Here is a 19,058-nt window from a genome sequence, read left to right on the forward strand (position 1 = left end):
CTTTACAAAGCGGTCCTTCTGCATGGGGACAGAGTAAGAGGCAACAGAGTTGGCCAGACGGGTCAGGTGTGTGGAACATGAGGGGGCGAGCTGGCTCTTTGAGACCGTACAGTTACAGTGTAGTGATAGTGTGGTACAGAGAGAGAGAGAGAACTGAGAGAAGATTGAACTGAAAGAAAAAGAGGAGAGAGAACTGAGAGAAGAGTAAACTGAAAAAAAGGAGGAGAGAGAGAGAACTGAGAGAAGAGTGAACTGAAATAAAAGGAGGAGAGAGAGAGAACTGAGAGAAGAGTGAACTGAAAGAAAAGGAGGAGAGAGAGAGAACTGAGAGAAGAGTAAACTGAAAGAAAAGGAGGAGAGAGAACTGAGAGAAGAGTAAACTGAAAGAAAAGGAGGAGAGAGAACTGAGAGAAGAGTAAATTGAAAGAAAAGGAGGAGAGAGAGAGAGAACTGAGAGAAGAGTGAACTGAAATAAAAGGAGGAGAGAGAGAGAACTGAGAAGAGTGAACTGAAAGAAAAGGAGGAGAGAGAGAGAACTGAGAGATGAGTAAACTGAAAGAAAAGGAGGAGAGAGAGAGAACTGAGAGAAGAGTGAACTGAAAGAAAAAGAGGAAGACGCAAGGTGAAACGGCTAGGTGTCTATCTCCATATGACTCACTCTAACACAAATCCACATAATCCTTTCCCTTTAGCTAATGTGGCTCATCCTGACACCTCGGAAAAAAGGGAACAGCAAAAAGAAGAGGCTGTAATGGATTTGTATGTTCTCTAAGGGTGTGTGCAGTGCATGACGGTAATGCTGACAGCATAAATCTGAATATATTTCCAGCCTCAACAGCTACTGCTGAGATTGTCTGTCATAGAACCTCGTAAATCACTGTCTTCCTGATGTCTATGTTCTGACTTCCAATCTTACACCACTGTTTGTAGGACCTGGAGTGTGTGTATATGTGTGTGTGTGTGTGTATGTGTGTGTGTGTGTGTGTGTGTGTGTGTGTGTGTGTGTGTGTGTGTGTGTGTGTGTGTGTGTGTGTGCGTGGGGCGTGCATGCTAAGGCTAAGGGTGGAGAGATTGATTCATTTCCTGATTATTGTTCTCCCAATATTTCCCAGGTGCACCATTTAGAAACTCTGTGTTAAAAACTGACAAGCTCTCTTTTCGAGAAAACAAACAACCCTTATTTGTCATTCCAAAAGTTGATGTAATTCCTTCAAGACAAATATGTAACCTTTAAAATGTGGAGCCTGAGGGTACATTAAATCTGTAATGTTTCAGATTCTTAGAGCCAGTAGCACTCGGATCAATAGCTCTCACGGACTACAAAAAGCACACACAAACTAATCAATGACACTGTAAATAGGGAGCCATTGGTCAGAGCTTCATCCGAGCCATTGGTCAGGCCACCAATCAGCAACAGAGCTTCACCCTACACCCTATCTGGGCTCAACTGCACCACATCCTAATTGCAGCCATGTCAATTGCCAGTTCTGCTTGATGGATATGACATGGTATTAATTGCATATTGCTTAAATACAATATTGATTTGCTGGAAAGTTCAGATATTATGATTTCAAAGAAAAGTGCAGGTTTGTCTTGAGACATTTTAGGCACTCTGAGACAGACAACCAAACATCTAAACAAATCTCCACCACCATACTCTACATGATAGTGAATACAACCTCTTGGTTGATATTATCGTATATTATATTATCTTATCAGTTGACAGAGTTGGAGCCAAAAGACCTAAAACAAGTAGTAGACTACAACTGCAGTCTTGACACACTCACCCCAAAATTGGATGCAGCGAAGCGGTCGGATGCTGACACGGTGGAGGCGGAAGTGGGGTGGGCGAAGAAGGCGTTGATGTTGGCCAGCAGCGTGCTCATGACCGCTGGCAGCCCTGGCAACATGTACTTGGAGGAGAGACAGGCGAAGTGGCTGTGCAGAAGAGAGGCAGAGACATATTTGTGTGATATAGGAGCACTGAACTTGGCTGCGCAAAAAGTGATAAAAAGCAAAATGCTGCCAAAGTGCAGCAATATGAAGCAACAAACATCAAACAAGCAAACGAAACAAATTATGTTAAAAGAAGAGGTAGGATTTAGACCAATGGGCATTCACACTCATGCATGTCTTCACCAAATCATATATACACACTCACACACACACACACACACACACACACACACACACACACACACACACACAGACACACACACACACACACACACACACACACACACTAACTCTGGACTTACGTCATGGCCTGGTAGATGGACTCAATTCCGTAGCGAATGGCGAACTCATCCACAATGTCCTGTTCGATTTCATCAAAGTAAACTTTCCACGCGTCATCTCCCTTGGCCAGTGGGATCTTCGGCACACCCTGGTTCTCAATCTCAGTCAGGAAATGGAATATATTCTGTAGCCAGAGAAAACAGACATACTATAATGAGGTATTGCACACACCTATCCTCCATTATTTTTTTTTCCTATGACTAACATATTAGTAAATCTGCCTTTATTGTATATGTATATACACAGTATGTGTGTGTGTGTGTGTGTGTGTGTGTGTGCGTGCATGTGCGTGCATGTGTGTGTGTGTGTATTCACCTCATGCAAGCAGGTGTACTGCATATGGTAAGAAGCCACCATCTCCTCCCCCTTGATCTCCACACTGATCTGCAGCCGAATGGCTCCAGACACGGCAGACTTATCTGTTCTCTTCTCTGAAAGGAGTCAACACGTCAACACGTCAACAACACAGCAGTCAATATCACATGAAGGACGACATCATCAAAGGAATAACAATCTCCGTCTGTAGCGTTCTCATTCTAAAAGCACAAAATGCAATGATTACAAAGCATGTAATTTAAAAAATGCAGCCCACTGTACAATAGACACGGCTTTCATTAAATACACATTGACAGCCCACACAAAAGCATGACATAATTGCTAATATAACAGAAAATCACTTCTGCTGAGGCATGAATAGTTAGTGTGGGCAAAATTGAAACATAATTACAATCAAATGCACATTACCTGAAGGATAAAAACAGAACCCTCAATAGCTTTTGGTTTTGTTTACTCTTTCTCAACTAACAGCGACTGGATGATAGTTTCTTACTGTTTCTCTGTACAAGCCAATAAGGTAAAATTGTGTACCTGACTGGATGATAGTTTGCTCACGCTTGACTAGTTTATGAGAACAAAGAGATTCCTGTGCTGTGCCTCTGCCACTCAGTAAAAAAATCTAAGAGATTTAATGACCTGGGTGAGTGCGCTTCCTTCAACACCAGAGAGGGAGAGTAGATTTGTTGGGTGACATTAAATCGACTACCCTTCATGTCTAGTGGTGTTCGTTGTATATCAGTTGAGAAGTAGGTGGGAAAGATAGAGTATATCCTTGAACAGCTTGGCTTGGGTATCGTGGCTTGGGTAAATACATTAACATGGAAGGGCTAAGAGAAGCTCTTCAGTACGAGCTGCAGACCCACACATTCTCAAACTGGCACAGGCTGAGCAATCAAAAAGATTTAATGGGCTAAGAGAACTATTGGGACAACATGCACACTTAAATAATTGGCAAAAAAAAGAAACATTGGGGAAGCTTGAACAAACAAGTACAGATATATCTTAAAACTTAACTACAGTTCAGTCAGGACGACAGTTTATCTCAATTTGTAGTAAGTTAGTAAGCTTTGTTCTGGGGCCTCCCTGCCTCCCTCTGTGTGTGCATGGAAAGCCTATAGACCCTTTCAACAATAAAAAACAAAAACAATGCTTGAACGTTCTATTTGGTTCCCAATCTACTTCCTCTGCATTAAGATAACATATGGAATGTTAAAACGGAAGCCTTGTGGGGCCAACTATGATGCTGATAATGGAACTCTCTTGAAAGGTTTCTATAGGGCAAGCAGAGCAAAGGAAAGACCCCACCACAGGGTACAGAACAGAGTAGGCATCAATGACAAATAGGACATTGAAGCCAGACACAGGGGCGTAAAGATCCTGGGCCCTGTGCATGTGGGGCCCCCATGCCCCCCCCCCCCCCCCCATGCATATATTCTAGACTTTTCAAGGGCCCAGGGCCCTGGTAATCAGTCCTACTTTTACTCCAAGTTCAACACCCCTGGCCAGACATACTGTACCATGAAAGGGGGAGTTGGGATTCAGGTGGGTTGGAAAGCAACTGGTAGGGGAAGGAGCAAAAACGGCAACAACAGGAAATTAAATTATTTAGCTGACTGTATGTAATGACAGGGATCATCTGATCTGTCAGCTGGTGGAGATGAGCTGATTGACGGACTGACATATTACAACAACAGATAGGGTACAGGCACACAGATACTGGTAAATACAGACAGACACACACATTATGAGTGTGGGGTAAGAGTCCCCCACACCCCACCCCCACATACACATACAGCACACACTCACACCCAGAGGCTGCCCACTACTGACCGAGGTTGTACCACACGTCCATCTCGCCACTGAGTGTGCGGACCTCGATGATACTCTGACCCAGGAAGTCGTCCGACTCCCTCTTCAGCCGCTGCTTCACACGAGACTTGATGTCATCATCCTCATCCCACACGCGTACCTTAATCCGGTCGGAGGAGTTGTGACACTCACTGGGGATTAAGCATAGTCAAACAATGCAATGAGTGATGGGTAAATAAAATAAAGTCAATGTTTGGTTGGTAAGTAATTTCTTAATGCAAAGGCTACACTATTACATTAAGAAACTATTAGCTGTTAGAGAAGGACTAACTAAACAACACTGATGGTTAACTGATATATTTGTATGTCACTTCTCTTACAGTAAATCAAGAATATGGCAAAAAAGGGGACCAGATTGGAACTGAATAAATATTGACTAAGGAGTTTAATCTGAGAGCCTCTCTGTGCAGTAACCCTGAGCTGCCACAGCAGCAGACTGAGTGATGGTGGTGCACATGGTGGGGGGAGGTTGGGGAGTTGGAACTCACAAGTGGAACTTTTCCTCCCACACAGGGTTCAGGTTCCCGTAGATGGTCTTGGTCCTCTTCTTGGTCTTGCCCACCTGCACGGTGACGTACGGGTCGCTCGAGCCCGTCCTGTCCTTCGCCTGAAGTCCCTGGGCGCTCACCACTGCGGACAGACACACCACCACAAGGAGGTGAAAATGTTTCACAGTACATTTAACGAGGCTGAACTGGAATTCAAGAAAATACAGCCGAGTGTTTTGTTTTTTTCCTGCGTTGTGTTTTTGTTACATAAAATAAAAAGTCAGCGAGAGCAGAAGGATCCAGCAGGTACTGCGTGACTCAGTGTCCCACACAAAGAGAGAGGTGGTGATCGAGTGCACGGGGAAAAACACGAGTATTAAACAAGACAACACAAAGGCGGAAATTAAAACTATTTCTCACACAAATAATCAAATGGAATTGCCTTATTAAACCAGAACCCACACATTCAAACTGGTGATAATATAAACTTTCCCACACCAACATAGCCTTCAGTTAGAGTGAGTTAAATTAGGGTGATCCATCAAAGCTATGGAAGAACATATCTCCAGAAGAAGGATTGGGCAATTTTGATGGGATGCTATTTTCACAACACCAGAGAAAAGGTGGGACCAGAGAAAGTAGAAATGTAGTGCAATGACTGATCAGTACATTTGCTTCATTATGGGATCAATAAGTTTGTTTAATTGGGGATCAATAAGTATATTTCATTATGGGATCAGATAGTTTGTTTCATTGGGGGATCAATAAGTACATGTCATTAGGGGGATCGGTACGGCCGCTTTATTAGGGGATGACGACTTCATGATAAACCCTGACTGGTCTGGTCTGGGTGCGGTACCTGTGATGGTGATCTTGGATGACCACTTGGAGGTTCCGTCCAGGACTGTCTGCTTGATGGTCTTCATATGCTGGGCATGGAGCATCTTGGTGACCCCAAACATGGCCCGGATGGCCTCGAAGATCTCAGGTTTGTTGCGCTCGCGTATCTTCATGCGGTCCTTCATGGCAGTGATGATGTGCTGCGTGCGGTCCTCGGCGCCAGTCTTGGAGCTCTTCTCAGCCGCACCTGGAGTAGACAAAGGCGCTGGCGTCAATTTAAAGGGATTTTCCTAACAGTTATGAACACACTGCAATCACAGACATTCTTCTCTGTTAAAATGTATAAAGACAATATTGCTGTAACTCATGATGACAGATCAATAGAAAGAAGAAATATGATGAGAGCTGTATATTTCCCGGAAATTTGAATTCAATAGGACCATTTAAAAAAAAAAAAAATGCCTCTGTGTTATCTCTGTTATTAAATGTGTTATATTCAATAGAATGTGCAGGTTGCAGGGTTAACAACACTGGAAAACGAAATAAATAAATAAATAATCCACATCCACATTCACGTTCGTGATTGCGATCTCTGCACTCACGCTGCAGGCAGTCGGCGTTGAGCAGCTCCTGGCACTTCTCGTGGCACTTGACCCCGCACTCGGCACAGCGCAGGCCCTGACGGGCGATGCCCCACAGCAGGCCTTCACACTCGTAGCAGTAGGTGGGCGTGGTGGCCGTCCACACCTCGAAGTTGTGCGGCGTCGTGCAGGAGATGGGGTAGATCAGAGCCTGCAGCGTTTTCTTATACACGTGGGTCTTCTGTAGAGAGAGAGAGCGAGAGAGAGAGAGAGAGAGAGAGAAAGAAAGAGGAGGAGGAGTGTTACGCCTGGAGTGGGAAAGGTGTAGCGCTGTAGGTGGTACTTTGATAGCAAGTAGGATGGTGTCAAGAAGACAAAAAAAGAATGCAGAAAGGTACATAACTTGTTTTTGGTTTAGCTGTTGCTATTGTTTTTATGGAAGCTTTCCAAAGAGAGGTAGTAATCATTTCTATATTTGGATACAGCACCTGACAACGGTCAGAATCTACTCTACTATTGCCTATACCTGATGTGATGAAGATGGTGAGCAAAATACTTGCAAGTGTGTGGTAATGTCTGTGACACTTTTTCCGTTTTGTGAGACATGTTTGCTGTCTTTAGCAGACACTGATATGCAAAACCTCCAAACTCCTATTAAAAGTCACAAAGCTGCAGAGATGCATTCTGTGACAGCAGAGCATGCCAACATGCATGTCTCGAGTCTGCTCTGTGAGGTTTTGTGTTGGGGAATGTGTGCTTCTGTGTCTCACCAGTTCTTCGTCCTTCACGGAGGAGCGGGCGGCGAGAGCACGAGAGATGCCGGCCTTCCTGGACTGCTGGACCAGGGACTGGAGAGGAGAGCAGAGAAAGGCCTTTATGTTTCAACCAGCAAGCCAGACAGTGTCACGCGTTCAAATAACCAGCCCTACTCCACAGAATCCACAAAGCATTTTGGGATTGATTGATGACATGCTGTGTGCTTGTGAGGGTCAAAGTTAGTAAATGGTGCCAGACCAAATCACAATAAAGTAGGACTCTTCACTACTATGCACACAAAATCTGATGTAGGAATACTTTCCAGAATGCTTCGTCAATTTACCTCAGATAACCCTCAGAGCCTTATTAATAGTTATTAACCAGGCTAAAGTCTGTGGATGCTATCGCTTTAAAACCAGCTCTTAGCAGACAATGAAAACTTAAAGCTACTCTGTCAATGGTTTTTATTTTAAGTGTCGGCTTATGTCTTCTGAAACCCTTTGCTCTCGGTATCTTCCCTATTCTGATGGAAGAGGGAGGGGAACAAGAAGAGAGTACAAAATAAAGCTGTTTGTTAAAAGATTTGGAAAATGCTTCAAAGGCTATAGATAATATTCCTGATTTTAAAAAGGCATTGATGTCACACTGTCGTTAAGTTGCAACCGCACTACACAACTTTGAGAGGAAAGTTGACATTTTCTTACCATAGCCTTCAAGAGAGTGTGGTGTAGCAGTCACAAAGAAAGAAATACAAACAACAATTCAGACTTTGATGAAGTAATGTAGAATGACATTGTTTGAAACATTCAGTCTTAGGCAATAGTAAGCAATTCAACCCACCACTTCACTGACGAGGGGAATGTGCTTCCTTTTGCGAAGATCAGGCATGGTGTCGATACCACCTCCACTGTGCAAAACCAAACATGACTGAACACTGTCATTGCTGGTCTTTGAGGTCTAACTGCTAGTTACTTTGGGAAACAACAGGGAAAATGTCCCAGTGGGTAGGTTTTTGAATGTTCTAAGTTCCGCAACAATTGAAGGTTCTAAAATTCTATGTTGAATTCAATGAACCCAGATATTCTTTAGAATGTTCATTTCTCAACATTCCCGTCACACCGGTGTGACGGTACTCCTTTAAGGGTTAAAATCATATATCAATACCAATTCTTTATGTCTGAAATAAAAGTATAAGTATAGGTGTCTGCTTGATATGTAAATGAAACATGTGCGTACATAACCTGGTCAGAGAAAGGGAAATTAAGTACCATAATCTAAAAATGAATGAAGGAATAACTTACCCAGGCTTGACCCACGCCTGTTTGCTGGGGTCTCCATCTAGGCTCTGTGACAACGACAGAATGAGCCACAATTGTTAGCGACAATTACTTCAACATGTTGTGATCGATAATGGAAGATGGAACATGGTGCAATGGAGGGCAATGCAAAACACCAGCTTTCTGCTGAGTTGGTTGAGATTCACAAGTAAGCCATCAATAGCTGATCTATTGCACACTTAGGCAGTGGACCACAAACACAAAGAGCACACAGCTAGTTCTCACACAAAAGCAAACTCCCATTAACCTTGAAATCAGGTCATTCCTGTGAAAATGTTCTTAGTCGTTTAGAACACAATATCCTGTGTGTCAATGCTTCATGGGTTTAAACTATACACAGTACATGTTCTAAGTGTGCTTAAAACTTGTATAGTGTGTAGTGTGCATTAGAATGATATTATAACTATAGAGATAATCAGCAAAATGTAAAGAATGAAGAACTTTCATAATATACAGCACAGCCTATATGAATACTGTAATAAACTGACAACCATTTACATTGAATACACACAAAAAAGATATCCATGCACCACAGGAAAAACATAAGTAGAAACAAATGAAAAATGATATTCATGTCATTCATTCTGGATGTGGGGTTGGGGTAAAAAAAATCACCAATCATTTGCAACAGGAAGTACGTCAAAAAACATGCAGGGGATTGGGGGGAAATAATGAACTGAGGTGACAACTTTGAGAAAAAAGCAGCAGGAGTTCCTGTACAAAACGGCAAAGAGTAACCTGATCTTCCTCTCGGCTGGATTCTGTAGAGGAAAAGGCATAAACACAGATCAGGACAGGCATTACTATGCTTCAGCTTTATTCAGAGGAGGACAGCCAAAGCCATTGTGCCCACATCTAGTTGACAGAGAGTGTGGTAATGCAGACTACAGAACTGCGAGGTGATACAAACAGCAGGGCTCTGAGCGCTGTTCCTGATTGCCTGAATATTTCTCTCAGATGTATAATTCATGCTGTAATAGGTGCTAATTTGTCTTCGGTCCTACTTTCATGGCAGTCTTTTTTTTTTTTTTTTTTCATTTTTTCTAAACTGAAGCCGAGTTCTGTGCCTGAAGCTGTGTAAATGGCAAAAGATGAAACACTGAGAGGTTGGAGGCCTGCCAGCGATTTGACTCAGCAGTTCTATTCCCTAACATTACGATTTGCAACAATTTCTCTGAAATGGGAAAGATGCAGACAGGAAGGAAAGTATGGTAAAGCATGACTCGTAATCTTCAGTGCACTGACAGACATCTTTAACAAGAATAAAAACTAGACAAGATACACCTGACATCAAAGGGAATAGGTAAAAACGGAACAAGGCTTTGATCTAAAAGTATGGAAGTCTGGCAAAAACATATTTTTGATACATGTGACCAAAACAAACCACAGGGACTGAAATGCTAAATAGCCGGCATGGGACACTGTTGTAATGAACTGAAATAACATCAAGTTACTTCATAGCAACACTCTTTCAGAGGACAGGACTCTTTAGGAATTATGAAAAAAACGTTTGAATTGTTAAAGAAAATGTTTGCATAGAAGTTGAAAAATGTTTGCATGTCTGCATCATACCTTGAATAAAATCCTCCTCAGAGAAGGTGGACATTGTCATGAGTGTAAGGTTTCGACGGATTTCTCTCTTCTCCCTGAGGATCTGCTGAAAACTTCTCATGCACTTCAGCCGTCGCACGTCCCTCTGGCTTAGCTCCTGAGGGCAATCTGTCTCCTCCACCGGGCCCGCTAAGCCGCTATCTATGCTAGTATCTCCATCTGTGTTCTCCGTATGCACATCTGCACTGGTGTCGGTATTGGTGTCTGCACTTGCTTCTGTGTTCTGTGCTTCTTCACTAACTACTGCACTAGTGTCTTCCTCAAAATGTTCAGAGATGTCTGCACTAACAGCCCCGGGGATTTTCACATCAGCATCTACTGGGATCTCCTCGGGAGACTGCAAAACTTTCTCTTCCTCACGCTGTGCATGGTCTTCTGCAGAGGGCAGTGAACAGGGAACTAAGTCAGTTAAGCAGCCCTGTGATGAGGAGCCATCCGGGGGGCTTGCGGCAGCATGAGCTCCACTGCATGGCGGTTCTACCCCAGCACACTGTGGGTCCTCAGCAGGATCAGAGCTCTGCTCCTGGGGGACCTCACGTGCCGGTTGAGCCACTGGGTCTGACTCAGCAGTGCAAGTCAGGTGTGTTGGTATGGGAGGACTGCTGATTCCCTCAGGGACATCACTCCCCTCATCAGGTGTAGCAACACATGGGGTCTCTATTAGTGTCTCACTGCTTGGAGAAGAGGACAGGGGATCCTCAGTCTTGTCCCCAGGTGACTGAGCTCCCTCTAGTTTCTTGAGGGCCACCCACAAAACTGATTTGAAATCCAGCACTGCTCTGCCAATCCTCTTCACATTGAAACCTGTGTTGCCATAGGAAGGATCTGATGGTGCAACGCTGGAAACACTGGGATCTGAAGTGGCTCTGCTCTTCTCTATCCCCTCTATGGTTGAAGCCTTTTGGACAGCATCTCCACTGTGTGAATGGTTGACCAACAAAGCCTCTGTGGTCTGGTGATATGAAGACTGGTCAGAAGACTGGGTGGTGTGTCTGCCCTGACTTATCTGAGTGCCTGCAATTCCATGACTTATGTTACCAGAATGGGCAAGCTCTCCTATCTCACTTTCATACATTTCTGTAATGTAATGGGCGGATCCACTGCATTCCAAAATGAGGTCCTCAGTAGACCTACCCGTGGATTCTGCCTCATGTTTCTGTGCCCTCTGTTTCTGTGTCCTTCTGTTGGACAGCCACTCCTCTCGGCTACTCGTGCTTGCAGGAGAGTTGTAATGGCGACTGGAACTGAAGGACAGACGATCGGAGCTGCCGGCAGATGAGCGCCCCAGTGTGCTGCTTGCTTCCTCGTCTCTGCATCTCTCCCAAGTTTCCCCTCGCTCTATGCAGCCATCGCCATCTTCAAAACTGCCCTGCCTGAAGTACCCGTCTTCCTCACTCCAGCCTGTTTCCCCGCTCGTGCTGCGAGGGAAGCCCATCTGGTTCCAACCCTGGTTCTCGGGTGCAGCGCCTGGACACCTCGGCTCAAGCCGGTCAGGCTCGTACTCGGACTTGGAGCTCTGGCCTGAGGACAGAGAGCTGGGGCTGGGACAGTCTTGTCCGTCCTGGCGTTCCATGTATCCAAAGCTCAACTTCCTTACCCTGGTGCCAGGGAGGATGTCTGAGGTTTGGTCAAACGCGTCGAGCTCAGGTGGCACGTGGACATCTGGGTTTGGAGAATCTATATTGGATGAGCTGCACATATCCTGGTACACTGAGCCAAATCTCCTAACATCTGACAGCTGATTCAGGGCCATTTTGTACTGACTATCATGGACACTGAATTCTTGTGACTGGAAATTACTTGCTGCACATAAGGACTCTGCTTTGTGAGACTGATCCATTCTTGGGTCGTAAGAGCTGCTACACTTTTCATGGTAGAGATCAGAGCCCCCCTCCTTGAGCCCCACTGCCCCTGGCCAAGAGTCTATGGCAGGTTTTGTCCCTGAGCGCATGCCTTCTATTTCCATAAGCACTGCTTCAACGCAGCTGGATACCTCATCTACTGATCCACGCACAGAAGTGAGGTATTCCCTCAAGTCTGAGATCTCCGCCTGGATCTTATTGATCCCTCTAAGTTCCTTCAGGATGTGCTCAACAAGAGCACTGGACTCTTCTTCCTCTTCCTCCTCGTCCTCCTCCACAATCCTGTCCTCCCTGACTGCACTGAAGCTGAAAGATGCTCCAGTATTTGAGCCCATCTCTTCCAAATATCTTGACCCATTGAAATTGGCCATAGCTGGCATCGGTGATCTCAGTGGCTGTGCAATGCTGCCATGCTGGAGGGTACAGGGGATGCGAACACACCCTTCTCTATTTAACTCCACCTCACCTACATAATCCATACTCGTTTGAGTAGAGTGTTCTTTGGCAACCTGTCCATTAGCAACTTCAGGTGTGCTATATCTCTCTCTCTGAGACCCACATCTCCTCAAGTCTGGCTCTGGACCTTCCTGTTCCTCCTCTTCATCCTCCTCCAGGATCCCAGCATAATATGGGCATGGGTTATGAGAGGCTTGCTCTCCAGACCCCTGAAGAAGGCGATGAATTTTGCCTCGGAGCATGAGAGCAACTCTGGGATTGGGAGCCCTCTTTTTAGGCGCAGTTGACTTGTGTTTATGGCGCCCATACTGTGGGGCACCAACACCATCCTGTCCATTGAAGCAGTTCCTGGAGAACATCCTCAGAGTATGTGCAAGAGGGTAGTCAAAGGTAGGGGGGAAGGGTGGACTCTTATTTTGACACCCTCCTGCCTACTGCCTGCTGTCTCACTTCATTGTTATGTGGATGACATCTCAAGCTACAGAGGTCTTAACTGAAGAGCTCTATCAGTTCAAATGACTATACACTCCAGTCCATGGCTAAAAAATGAAAAAGATACATAATTTTTGTACATAATTTTACATCTTGACACTGCATATGCACTTGACAATGACACTAAAATGAAAATCACCAAATGCACCAACAAAAAAAATACTGACTCAATCCACATACCAGCATATCTTTCCTTTTTTGTCAATGCATGGTAATAAAAAAAATCAGTGGTGTGAACACTGCAATCCCAATAAAAAGACAATGCTCAGCCCTCCCCACTTCCTCCAGAGCCATAACTCTCCCCAACCCTCCATCCACAGACAGGAAATATTGCTTAATGTAGGCTGCACTGTCTAGTCTCTGTAATATCATACCACTTGTAAAATCAATCAAGTTTTAAAGAAAAGGTCAAGGCTTTACAGACGGTGGGAGAATTGGGACACAAAATCCAAAGGCCAACATGCAACCACATTAACTTACACACAGTATAGACACCCTATGCAACATGAACAATTGGTGAGGAACTGTCATGATATATCTTGTGTAATTCAGAAAGATACAGTATAACACTTGCCCTCATAGAACAGCGCACAGCAGCAGGTCCCTACAGATTGTGCAGGGTGCGAAAAGCACACACAGCACGGCACTCCACACACATCTCAGCCAAGGCCTCAAACAGCTACCGTAGTGAAATCATACAGCAGCAGCGGCTATAATCAGACCAGTCATATGTGATAAGAAGAGAGAGAAGTCTCTGCATTGTAGCATGGGTAGAACATGCTATGTGACAGTCTCAATGCATGTATAATGTAAACCTGTTTGGAAAGATCGCAGTTGGCTCAATGCTAACATGCCTCTCACTCTCATCATTTGCTTCAAAGGGGGATTCTCCACTGAAGAGGCTAACGGCCCAAACAGAATGGAAAGGCTACAGGACTGCACTCTTTTTGTTGTGCACATGTAACCGCACATACATAATGTATGTAGAGATCCATACAGCAACAGAGTTGGTAGCTATGGTGACAAATACACCAGCATATGTTCAAGCTGGTTAATTAATATGACAGCTCTAAAAATAAACAAAGCCGTTTGAAAGCTTACATTTGGGCATCATTTTGTTCTACATTAGGTTCCAAGACAACTACATTTTATAGATATTAAGAAGAAGACCAGTTCTATTTAAACAGCATAGATAACTTTCAATTATACAGCTGATATGCATAAGGCAAAGACTACAGTCACTGGCAGCACTGGGTGTAGATGACACAAGTTTGGCATACTGTAGGATCATAAGAGAATAAGGCTTGGTAGGGCAGCTGGCTGATAGCACCCCTAGGCCTTGTGATTTGGGGGTGGATGAGCCATGTCAAAGATTTACCCAATTCCCTCCTCAAGACTACCCATACACACTGGAGCTATTCATTACAATGTCAAAGCTCAGCAATTAGGCTGCCAGTGGATCTCTCTCTCTCTCTCTCTCTCTCTCTCTCTCTCTCTCTCTCTCTCTGAGAGTGACACCCCCCATTTCCTGCTTGTGTGATTTTGAATGTTGTTACCCATATGTCTCTTCTTCTGTTCCCCTGTGACTGATAAAATGTCATACTGCTGTCAACCAGCTACAAGCCTGGTATAACTTTTGACTGAATATAGATGTGGATTGCTTAGGAGGTGAATCATAAGAATTCCTCTACAATAAGGCTGACATTTCTCCTCCCTTCAAAACTATAGTTACATGAAAAGGTCAGCATAGGCCAAGCCTCTCCAGCCAGAGTGTTCTTTAACAGGTCCAAATCAGTAACTCGGAGTGACCACACACCACTCGTAAAAGGCTAAAGAAATTGAAACGGTAAGAAACTCTTTTACCTATTTCTCCATAACAAGATCTTTGTGGTGACACCTGTGTGCTTGTTGTTAAGGTGTGCCACTGCCATGAAGTTACTCACAGTGGGAGGCCATAGTGCTGCAAACAGGTTACAAAATCAGACTCCATTCATGAGCAAATGGAACAGCAGACCTGTGGTTGTGGAGGCAGCCATTTTGCCTGAATCACCATTTCCTGACAATGGGAAGCAGCAAGCTTGTTTGACTGGCTGCTATTGCCTTAAGCTCTGTCTCATGCAGAAACACTCGCATACACACATGATGCCACACACATGTGCACGCACACACACACACATGCGCACACACACACACACACACACACACACACACACATGCACACACACTTGGAGTTTTGCAGGTAAAGTTTGCATATCTTATTCTCTTACTTATTCTTACAACTGCAAAGTGTCGAGTACTGTAAGTGCTCCAGCTTGTCTTGTCAAGGAGATTGACAGTGAGTGGAATCTAGATGAATGTCATCAGTGTAGAGATGAAAAGACAGACAACAACTGTGGGAAATAGCCAGGCAGCTGGTTTAAGTGTAGAGAGACAGAGGAGGAGACAAACAAACTCCTGGTAATTACCCTGATATTTCAGAAAGGGTGGATGAAACGCAAGGGATTTTGGGGGAGAATGCAACATGCTGTTACCAGATTGACCAAATTGTAAAAAATAGAAATATGTATAGGGATAAAATTATAGAGGTAACACATTAAAAAGTATCTTATTTTATCTTCCAACTTAAAGATGAATTCTTACAGTCTCATCTTGTTACTCTCCACTTACTCTCTAGTCTCTACAGATGTTCATGTAGAAAACTGAAAGAAAATAGTGAAATAGTGAGATTGCTAAAACACAGATCTTTTGTGTCCTAAAAGAGTGACTCATGAAAGACCACTTCACGGTCACTGGAGGAAGAAATCATCCAGACACACTGTCCCAGCATTAACTCTATCCTTCAACCTCTATGCTGTTCTTCCTATAGACAATTGAGGGCACAAATATTATGTGTGTCCCTGAAGTATATTCACACATTATCACATGATATTATTGCTATAAAACTCTTGTGATTGTGACTTGAATGTGATTTTAAATGCATTCATTTTGATTGATTTTGATTGATTGATTAATTGATTGATTGAACCTTAGCTGCATACAAATAAGTCCTGGTCTGAATAGCTTCTCTTGATATAGACTACAAGAGACTAGTAGCAAGTTAGTAGGTCATGACACCAGAGTACAGTGAACCACCAAAGTGACTGAGTTCTTGGTGAATCAAATGTCTAGTTATTCACAGAGGTGAACATTTCAATAATTTAACTTCAACTTTCAAAGAGCAAAATCATTTGTATTGAATTTGTATGGATTGTCTATTCAAATCTATTCAAAAGTCATCTGCTTATATTTTATTAGTTTGACATCAGACACATCAGAAAAATGTTAGATGTGGCTGTTAAACACAATTATTAAATTTTAATTAAAAGAAGACACTCGTATAACTTGTACTTGTAATAAAAGTATCATTGTTATTTAATTGCCACATGTTGTATAATCTTCTAGAAATGCTTAACTAGTTTTACTTGACATACAAGGAGGGTGCTTATAATTTACATATGAAGGGACACACACAATCATCCATTTATCTCTCTATCTTTCTATCTCTCTCTCTCTCTCTCTCTCTGTATTCACATGTCTCTCACTCTCTTCTGTGTGTTTGTGTGTGTGTGTGTGTGTGTGTGTGTGTGTGTGTGTGTGTGTGTGTGTGAGAGAGAGAGAGAGAGAGAGAGAGGAGATAGATAGATAGACAGATAGATAGGTTGAGAGAGAGGAAACTGGTTCAATCATCACTGTTGACATGAATGTCAGGAGAAACTTAAAAGGAACAGTTTGATTGTCTTTAACATTCACAATGCTTTGTGTTTGTGTACAGTATGTGTGTGTGTGTGTGTGTGTGTGTGTGTGTCTGTGTGTGTGTGTGTGTGTAAGAGAGAGAGAGAGAGAGAGAGAGAGAGAGAGAGAGAGAGAGAGAGAGAGAGAGAGAGAGAGAGAGAGATGGAGGTACTTGCAAAGCAATTTATTTTCCAAACAAATGCAATAAGCTGCTCGATCTTTACCCTGCATCCTCCCACTGCCGTAAGACAACTGTTTACACAATGGGATTTGGATACTTGCCAGACCGTGTCGGGCAGGACACAAACAAAAATAATCAATTTTACTTTCTGCTTTGGTCTCACTTTGGCTATCGCTTCCTACCTTTTCTGAACCAGGGTTTCCACTTAAAAGGTCCCTAACCCATGAACCTAAAGGCTAGGTTTGTACCTAGATGAAATAGCAACACCAGGCTGAGTCACATTCTGTGGAATTCCCACTCATCTACCTGACTGAAAGGCAAGGCTAGTCTGGACCATGCAATCTTATCTTCTACCAACCCAGGTAGTGACCCACAGTGCAAGGTTACTGAAGTGCAAGATAAAATAGAGACAATATTGAGTCCTTTCATGAGAGAAAAAGCTGAAATGACCAAAGGATGAATACAAAACCTGATGATTAACTGAAGACTTCTGTAACTGAATTTACAAAATCAACCACTGCATTGATTAAGAAAGGAAAGATTATCCTGCTGTATGCATCATGTATAACACATTACTACAACATATTTGTCTGTTTTAATTTAACAAACAGTAAATATTACTCATATAAAGAAGCAGTTGAAGTGCAAACAAGCACACACATACCTTATTGAAGGAGCTGAATTGGTTACATTCAGAGCAGAGAAAAGACTCTTGACCAGAGTATCATCCTAAAATCAAATTCCATGGTTGTCAGAGCATGAAAGCTGTGCTGGATTTCAAAGCGAGACCACACAGAGAACTACAAGGATTTCTGTACATTTAAAAAAAAAAAAACCATCCAATCCTGGGACCTTTGGACAAATCATCCAATTCTAATCTAATACTAAGGCAATCTATGCTAAGTCAAAACCATGGCCACTGATGCCTATCAACCCCTTTGCCTGTCTCTAATGAGCTCTCTCTCTCTCTCTCTCTCTCTCTCTCTCTCTCTCAGCCTTTTCCTATTACTTCACTCAGTACACTGTGATTTTCACTGCCACAGTGTGTGGACTACTTGGCTGCTATTTCTCTCTTCCTCCTCCTCCTCCTCCTCCCTTTCTCTTTCTCCTCCTCTCACTTCTGGTCACACAGCCGCTTGTTGCTCAGGGAGAATCTGCGCTCTGCTGTGCGTGTGCCGGCGCTTCCAGCGTCTCACGCCCTCCCATGCAGTCCATCACACATGCATATGCTGTATCTCCGTCACACTCACAGTCACACTCTCTCTCTTTCTCTCTATCACTTTTTTTTTCTGTCAAACACTTGCAGGTTATCTACTGCTAGACTAGTTTGCACTCTATGTATTATCAATTTATGTGCTAAAAGTAAAACCATTTCAAACTTTCCATCAAAGTGAATGTCCATGAATGAAGTAGTGGGGAGTGTGGGGGCGTCTCTTACTGTGGGATTCCACCGCTCAGATTTTGAGGTGTTGAATATGAGTCAAATCTGTCACTCTCAAGTGTTATTAACAGCCAACATGTTGAACACACATTCTGTGTAAGCAGGCAAGGTTGAACTACTCGACTGCTGCCTCTATTACACAGCTAGCCTCAGTGATAGAGGCAGATGATTCAGGATAGTACCAGTTTCTCTTAGCCATAATAATATGAACCATAAATAGCATGGTAGTACTGTACATATCTTTGTTCTCTACCTTGTTATTAAAAATCAATCATGCTTACTGCACACACAGCAATGTAGAATAGATTGTAGTGTAGTGTAGTGTATTGTAGTGTAGCTTAAATGTTACTCCTCAGTTGTAAGTCACTTGGGATAAAAGTGTAATCTAAATAAATAAATGTAAATATTGATATAAAGGCATAGATGAGACTCATGATCATAGCAGTCTCAACCTCCTCTTGTCTGGTTAAGCAAAGCAGTGAAGAATGTTAAGAGCTACTAATACAGTGATGGCCAAAAGTATCGGCACCCATGCTAAAGTTGACTGAAAAGAGGAATATAAAATCATCTTTTGGAAATTGATCTTAATGCTCATTGAGCTCAATGCAAATCAAACCAGCTAATAGGCTAACTGAAATAACACCCGTGCCAATCTAGGTATGGTGAAGGGTATGTGATGATGTGGGGCTATTTTAATTCCAAAGGCCAAGGTAACTTTATCTGCACAGTATTCTGGATC

General features: G+C 43.3%; 1 protein-coding gene across 4 annotated transcripts in view; it reads right to left on the bottom strand.

Annotated features, from left to right (window-relative positions):
* Positions 1–17,893, bottom strand: part of LOC121715808 (protein unc-13 homolog B) — a 43,691-nt gene extending 25,798 nt beyond the window's left edge. For 3 of the 4 annotated variants that reach the window (XM_042101742.1, XM_042101741.1, XM_042101744.1), the window contains exons 1-15: positions 17,543–17,893; positions 10,078–12,973; positions 9,244–9,266; positions 8,470–8,513; positions 8,009–8,075; positions 7,873–7,878; positions 7,183–7,260; positions 6,434–6,653; positions 5,851–6,078; positions 4,992–5,133; positions 4,465–4,634; positions 2,614–2,729; positions 2,259–2,422; positions 1,788–1,938; positions 1–18 (exon numbers count right to left, since the gene is read on the bottom strand). The exon at positions 1–18 is cut by the window's left edge and continues 51 nt beyond it. In XM_042101742.1, coding sequence (XP_041957676.1) covers positions 1–18; positions 1,788–1,938; positions 2,259–2,422; positions 2,614–2,729; positions 4,465–4,634; positions 4,992–5,133; positions 5,851–6,078; positions 6,434–6,653; positions 7,183–7,260; positions 7,873–7,878; positions 8,009–8,075; positions 8,470–8,513; positions 9,244–9,266; positions 10,078–12,793 — 4,143 coding nt within the window. In that variant the 5' untranslated portion in view covers positions 12,794–12,973; positions 17,543–17,893. The remainder of the gene's footprint in view (positions 19–1,787; positions 1,939–2,258; positions 2,423–2,613; positions 2,730–4,464; positions 4,635–4,991; positions 5,134–5,850; positions 6,079–6,433; positions 6,654–7,182; positions 7,261–7,872; positions 7,879–8,008; positions 8,076–8,469; positions 8,514–9,243; positions 9,267–10,077; positions 12,974–17,542) is intronic. The other variant, XM_042101740.1, reaches the window with a different exon arrangement.
* Between the last annotated feature and the right edge of the window lie 1,165 nt (positions 17,894–19,058).

Source organism: Alosa sapidissima, chromosome 8 (assembly GCF_018492685.1).
Source record: "Alosa sapidissima isolate fAloSap1 chromosome 8, fAloSap1.pri, whole genome shotgun sequence".
NCBI lineage: Eukaryota > Metazoa > Chordata > Actinopteri > Clupeiformes > Clupeidae > Alosa > Alosa sapidissima.